General features: G+C 45.2%; 1 protein-coding gene across 1 annotated transcript in view; it reads right to left on the bottom strand.

Annotated features, from left to right (window-relative positions):
* vps33a (VPS33A core subunit of CORVET and HOPS complexes) overlaps positions 1-7,500 on the bottom strand; it is a 42,050-nt gene that overhangs the window by 14,968 nt on the left and 19,582 nt on the right. The window contains exons 10-11 of the mRNA XM_028579071.1: positions 6,246-6,383; positions 2,228-2,365 (exon numbers count right to left, since the gene is read on the bottom strand). Coding sequence (XP_028434872.1) covers positions 2,228-2,365; positions 6,246-6,383 — 276 coding nt within the window. The remainder of the gene's footprint in view (positions 1-2,227; positions 2,366-6,245; positions 6,384-7,500) is intronic.

Raw genomic sequence — 7,500 nt, 5'->3', positions numbered from 1 at the left:
CTAGCTTAGACCACATCCATGAGGTAACCGGTTCCATCTAGCCTAGCTTAGCACAGATCCTGGAGGTAACCGGCTCCATCTAGCCTAGCTTAGCACAGATCCTGGAGGTAACCGGCTCCATCTAGCCTAGCTTAGCACAGATCCTAGAGGTAACCGGCTCTTTCTAGCCTAGCTTAGCACAGATCCTGGAGGTAACCGGCTCCATCTAGCCTAGCTTAGCACAGATCCTGGAGGTAACCGGCTCCATCTAGCCTAGCTTAGCAGAGATCCTAGAGGTAACCGGCTCTATCTAGCCTAGCTTAGCACAGATCCTAGAGGTAACCGGCTCCATCTAGCCTAGTTTAGCACAGATCCTGGAGGTAACCGGCTCCATCTAGCCTAGTTTAGCACAGATCCTAGAGGTAACCGGCTCCATCTAGCCTAGCTTAGCACAGATCCTGGAGGTAACCGGCTCCATCTAGCCTAGTTTAGCACAGATCCTGGAGGTAACCGGCTCCATCTAGCCTAGTTTAGCACAGATCCTGGAGGTAACCGGCTCCATCTAGCCTATCTTAACACAGATCCTGGAGGTAACCGGCTCCATCTAGCCTAGCTTAGCACAGATCCTGGAGGTAACCGGCTCTATCTAGCCTAGCTTAGCACAGATCCTGGAGGTAACCGGCTCCATCTAGCCTAGCTTAGCACAGATCCTGGAGGTAACCGGTTCCATCTAGCCTAGCTTAGCACAGATCCTGGAGGTAACCGGCTCCATCTAGCCTAGCTTAGCACAGATCCTGGAGGTAACCGGTTCCATCTAGCCTAGCTTAGCACAGATCCTGGAGGTAACCGGTTCCATCTAGCCTAGCTCAGCACAGATCCTGAAGGTAACTGGCTTCATCTAGCCTAGTTTAGCACAGATCCTGAAGGTAACTGGCTTCATCTAGCCTAGTTTAGCACAGATCCTAGAGGTAACAGGCTCCATCTAGCCTAGCTTAGCACAGATCCTGAAGGTAACTGGCTTCATCTAGCCTAGTTTAGCACAGATCCTAGAGGTAACAGGCTCCATCTAGCCTAGCTTAGCACAGATCCTGGAGGTAACTGGCTTCATCTAGCCTAGTTTAGCACAGATCCTGGAGGTAACCGGCTCCATCTAGACTACTGCTCCCAATAAGTGACAAAATAACACCAACATGTTCCTATTTACATGTTGTGATTTGTATAGTCACAGCGTGTACAAATAACAAGGTCACATGACACACAGCCATCTTCTAACCATATACATACTGGGAACTATATTCTCAGAAGGAGAAGCACTGCTCCTCTCTGCTACTTGGGCGGAGGGATATGCTCTCAGCCCCTGAGAAGCCCCGTGGCGACGAGCAGAGAGTAGCAGTGCTTTGCCTTCGGAGTTGTTTGAAAGCTGCTATATAAATAAAGATTGATTTTGTTTTAGAAGGAAAAGAAATCCCACCCATGTATCGGGAAAGAATCAATCACTCCCTCCCTCCCTCCCTCCCTCCCTCCCTCACTCACTCACTCCCTCCCTCCCTCACTCCCTCCCTCCCTCCCTCTCACCATCCCTCCCTCCCTCCGTCACTCCCTCCCTCCCTCCATCTCGCCCTCCCTCCCTCTAGTGTGATTTTTGTGACTCCTTTTTAAATTTTTCCTGTAACGAATCGGACCAAAGCACATCATCTCTCCCTCCGTCACTCCCTCCCTCCCTCCCTCCCTCACTCCCTCCCTCTCACCATCCCTCCCTCCCTCCCTCCCTCACTCCCTCCCTCTCACCATCCCTCCCTCCCCCTCCTCCCTCCCTCCCCCTCCCTCCCTCTCGCCCTCCCTCCCTCTAGTGTGATTTTTGTGACTCCTTTTTAAATTTTTCCTGTAACGAATCGGACCAAAGCACATCATCTCTCCCTCCCTCCCTCCCTCCCTCCCTCCCTCCCCCTCTCACCATCCCTCCCTCCCTCCGTCCTCCCCCTCCCTCCCTCCCTCTAGTGTGACTTTTGTGACTCCTTTTTAAATTTTTCCTGTAATGAATCTGGACCAAAGCACATCATCCCTCCAATCCCTCTCTCCATCCATCCCTCCCTCCATCCCTCACTCCCTCCATCTCTCCCTCCCTCAATCTAGTGTGATTTTTGTGACTCCTTTTTAAATTTTTCCTGTAATGAATCGGGACCAAAGCGCACATCATCCCTCCCTCCCTCTCTCTATCCCTCACTCCCTTTATCATCAGATGTCTAACCTGTTCGTTGGCGTCTTCCATCCACAGTTTGAGAGTCTTTCTGATGGTGGGGTAGTTATTCCTGGTGCTGCTCTGCAGCTTCAGGAGCCCGGCCTTCTCCAGGTTGTTGAGCGTCAGGATGTGTTCGTACCCGTACGTCTGAACAAGAGACACACACTTCATCAGCCACCTGACTCCTTCACTCATTACAACCTCTCGGGCTGAAACTACTGACTTGTGGTTTTTTTGTGATTGTTAGGCTTATAGTAGTGGGACTTTACCTGGAGGATCTCTCTCTTATAGTAGTGGGACTTTACCTGGAGAATCTCTCTCTTATAGTAGTGGGACTTTACCTGGATGATCTCTCTCTTATAGTAGTGACTTTACCTGGAGGATCTCTCTCTTATAGTAGTGTGACTTTACCTGGAGGATCTCTCCCTTATAGTAGTGGGACTTTACCTGGAGAATCTCTCTCTTATAGTAGTGGGACTTTACCTGGAGAATCTCTCTCTTATAGTAGTGGGACTTTACCTGGAGAATCTCTCTCTTATAGTAGTGGGACTTTACCTGGAGAATCTCTCTCTTATAGTAGTGTGACTTTACCTGGAGGATCTCTCCCTTATAGTAGTGGGACTTTACCTGGAGGATCTATCTCTTATAGTAGTGTGACTTTACCTGGAGAATCTCTCTCTTATAGTAGTGGGACTTTACCTGGAGGATCTCTCTCTTATAGTAGTGTGACTTTACCTGGAGGATCTCTCTCTTATAGTAGTGTGACTTTACCTGGAGGATCTCTCTCTTATACAGTGGGGGAAATAAGTATTTGACCCCTTGCTGATTTTGCAGGTTTGCCCACTTACAAAGAATGCAAAAATCTACAATTTTAATCATATGTACATTCTAACAGTGAAAGACAGAATCCCAAAGAAAATTCCAGAAAATCACATCATATGAATTTATTAAAATTGATAACCATCTGATGAGGAAAAACAAGTATTTGACCCCCTGGACAAACAGCAAGTATTCTGGCTCCTACAAGCCAGTTAGTCTTTCTTTAAGACACAGCCCCAATCCGAACCAATTATCTACATCAAATATACCTGCCTCACCTCGTTACCTGTATAAAAGACACCTGTGAACACCCAAACAACCAGCATCCAACATCACTACCATGGGCAAGACCAAAGAGCTTTCTACGGACATCAGGGACAAGATTGTTGATCTGCACAAGGCTGGGATGGGCTACAAGAGAATCGGAAAGCAACTTGGAGAGAAAAGATCAACTGTCGGTGCAGTTATCAGGAAATGGAAGAAGCACCACACCACCGCCAATCTCCTCGGTCTGGGCCTCCACACAAGATCTTGCCTCGTGGGGTGTCCCTGATCATGCGAACGGTGAGGAATCATCCCAAAACCACAAGGGGGGAACTGATGAATCAACTGAAGGCAGCTGGGACCACAGTTACAAAAGAAACGGTTGGTAACACACTACGCCGTCATGGATTGAAATCCTGCAGCGCACGCAAGGTCCCCCTGCTCAAGAAGAAACATGTACAGGCCCGCATGAAGTTCGCCATTCACCACCTGGACGACTCAGAAGAGGCCTGGAAGAAGGTGATGTGGTCAGATGAGACCAAAATAGAACTTTTTGGCCTCAACTCAACTCGTCGTGTTTGGAGGGCAAAGAACACCGAGTACAACCCAAAGAACACCATCCCCACCGTCAAGCATGGTGGTGGCAACATCATGCTTTGGGGTGCTTTTCAGCCAAGGGATGGGACAACTCCATCGTATTGAGGGGAGGATGGACGGGGCCATGTATCGTGGAATTCTGGACCGACATCTCCTTCCCTCAGTGAGAGAGCTGAAGATGGGTCGAGGATGGGTGTTTCAGCACGACAACGACCCTAAGCACACCGCCAAAGCAACAAAAGAGTGGCTGAAGAAGAAGCACATCAAGGTTCTGGAGTGGCCTAGCCAGTCTCCAGACCTGAATCCGATTGAAAATCTTTGGAGGGAGCTTAAAATTGAGTTGCCAGGCGACAACCTCGGAACCTGAATGATTTGGAGGCTGTCTGCAGGGAGGAGTGGGCCAACATCCCTGCCGAAATGTGCACAAACCTTGTCACCAACTATAAAAACCGTTTGACATCTGTGCTGGCCAATAATGGCTTTTCTACAAAATATTAACATGGTGTTTGTCCAGGGGGTCAAATACTTGTTTTTCCTCATCAGATGGTTATCAATTTTAATAAATTCATATGATGTGATTTTCTGGAATTTTCTTTGGGATTCTGTCTTTCACTGTTAGAATGTACATATGATTAAAATTGTAGATTTTTGCATTCTTTGTAAGTGGGCAAACCTGCAAAATCAGCAAGGGGTCAAATACTTATTTCCCCCACTGTAGTAGGACTTTACCTGGAGGATTTCTCTCTTATAGTAGGACTTTACCTGGATGATCTCTCTCTTATAGTAGGACTTTACCTGGAGGATCTCTCCCTTATAGTAGTGGGACTTTACCTGGAGGATCTCTCTCTTATAGTAGTGGGACTTTACCTGGAGGATCTCTCTCTTATAGTAGTGGGACTTTACCTGGAGGATCTCTCTCTTATAGTAGTGTGACTTTACCTGGAGGATCTCTCTCTTATAGTAGTGGGACTTTACCTGGAGGATCTCTCTCTTATAGTAGGACTTTACCTGAAGGATCTCTCTCTTATAGTAGGACTTTACCTGGAGGATCTCTCTCTTATAGTAGTGGGACTTTACCTGGATGATCTCTCTCTTATAGTAGTGACTTTACCTGGAGGATCTCTCTCTTATAGTAGTGGGACTTTACCTGGAGGATCTCTCCCTTATAGTAGTGGGACTTTACCTGGAGAATCTCTCTCTTATAGTAGTGGGACTTTACCTGGAGAATCTCTCTCTTATAGTAGTGGGACTTTACCTGGAGGATCTCTCTCTTATAGTAGTGGGACTTTACCTGGAGAATCTCTCTCTTATAGTAGTGGGACTTTACCTGGAGAATCTCTCTCTTATAGTAGTGGGACTTTACCTGGAGAATCTCTCTCTTATAGTAGTGTGACTTTACCTGGAGGATCTCTCCCTTATAGTAGTGTGACTTTACCTGGAGGATCTATCTCTTATAGTAGTGTGACTTTACCTGGAGGATCTCTCTCTTATAGTAGTGTGACTTTACCTGGAGGATCTCTCTCTTATAGTAGGACTTTACCTGGAGGATTTCTCTCTTATAGTGAGACTTTACCTGGAGGATCTCTCTCTTATAGTAGTGGGACTTTATCTGGAGGATCTAGCTCTTGTAATGAGACCTTACCTGGAGGATCTCTCTCTTATAGTAGTGGGACTTTACCTGGAGGATCTCTCTCTTATAATGAGACTTTACCTGGAGAATCTCTCTCTTATAATGAGACTTTACCTGGAGGATCTCTCTCTTATAGTAGTGGGACTTTACCTGGAGGATCTCTCTCTTATAGTGAGACTTTACCTGGAGGATCTCTCTCTTATAGTGAGACTTTACCTGGAGGATCTCTCTCCTATAGTGAGACTTTACCTGGAGGATCTCTCTCTTATAGTAGTGACTCTACCTGGAGGATCTCTCTCTTATAGTGTGACTTTACCTGGAGGATCTCTCTCTTATAGTGAGACTTTACCTGGAGGATCTCTCTCTTATAGTGAGACTTTACCTGGAGGATCTCTCTCTTATAGTGAGACTCTACCTGGAGGATCTCTCTCTTATAGTGTGACTTTACCTGGAGGATCTCTCTCTTATAGTGAGACTTTACCTGGAGGATCTCTCTCTTATAGTGAGACTCTACCTGGAGGATCTCTCTCTTATAGTAGGACTTTACCTGGAGGATCTCTCTCTTATAGTGAGACTTTACCTGGAGGATCTCTCTCTTATAGTAGTGTGACTTTACCTGGAGGATCTCTCTCTTATAGTAGGACTTTACCTGGAGGATCTCTCTCTTATAGTAGTGACTTTACCTGGTGGATCTCTCTCTTATAGTAGTGACTTTACCTGGAGGATCTCTCTCTTGTAGTAGTCGAGCACCTTCTGCTTGAGACCGTTGTTGCAGACCGACTGCATGCTCACCAGACGAAGGATCTTGATCAGAGGATCCTTCTGGGCCACGCAGTCTTCTATATACGTGTTCACCTGCAGAGTAAAATAACATTCATCAAGACTAGATCACCCATAGATCATCTTTACAGCTCACGAACCACAGTGGTGGAATGTAACTAAGTTACATGTACTCCAGTACTGTACTTCAGTACCAAATGTTGAGGTACTTGTACTTTAACTTGAGTCTTTTCTTTTCATGTCACTTTCTACTTCTACTCTGCTACATTTCAGAGAGAAATATTGGACTTTTTACTCCATTACATTCATCTGTTCCAGCTTTAGTTACTAGTTACTTTAGTTACTCCACTACATTCATCTGTTCCAGCTTTTTTTGATTTGATTTATTTTGGATTTGACAAAAAACATAATCCAAAGGATAGCATGTTAAAGTGTAAACACTTATTTCCAACATGGTCCTTGGTGTTAAAACATGCAACACAATACGAAGACCTATTTCAGGTCAAAGACAATAACATGTAATACAGATCATACAAGGTTTGAAAGCATTCTAAAATCAAAGAATCATAAATCACATAAAATAATCAATCTACTGTAATTAAAAAACATTGGCTACTCTATTCCATAAAAATGCCTTAACCTTGTGTCTAAAAGCCCACCTAGAGTCTTCTCAATCTCGCTGAGTCATCAGCATATAAAAGCAGCTTACATTTTACCGCAGCTGGCATGTCATTAATATAAACTAAAAATAAAAGAGGGCCAAGGATTGAACCTTGGGGCACCCCACAAGTAATATCCAGAAAATCTGATACGGTCCCCTCAACATCACAAACTTGAGTCCGTCCAGTGAGGTAAGAGGCGAACCATTTCACAGCAGTATTTCTGAAGCCTATACATTGTAGCTTTTATAGGAGTATTGCATGGTTTACAGTATCAAAAGCTTTTTTCAAATCAAGAAGAATCATGCCCACATACTTTCCTTCATCAAAGTTTTGTCAAATATAATCTAATAAATGAATAAGACAGGTTTCAGTAGAGTAACCAGACTGAAGTTCATACAATAGATTTTGTCTGACAAGGTACTCTTCCACCTGCTCATACACAAGACGCTCAAACACCTTCGATACGGCTGTCAGATTTGATACAGGCCTATAATTACCAACATCTGATCTGTTATTTTTCTTAAAAAGGG

The sequence above is a fragment of the Perca flavescens genome, chromosome 5, assembly GCF_004354835.1.
Source record: "Perca flavescens isolate YP-PL-M2 chromosome 5, PFLA_1.0, whole genome shotgun sequence".
Classification (NCBI taxonomy): Eukaryota; Metazoa; Chordata; class Actinopteri; order Perciformes; family Percidae; genus Perca; species Perca flavescens.
This window is presented reverse-complemented; position numbering and strand designations above follow the sequence as displayed.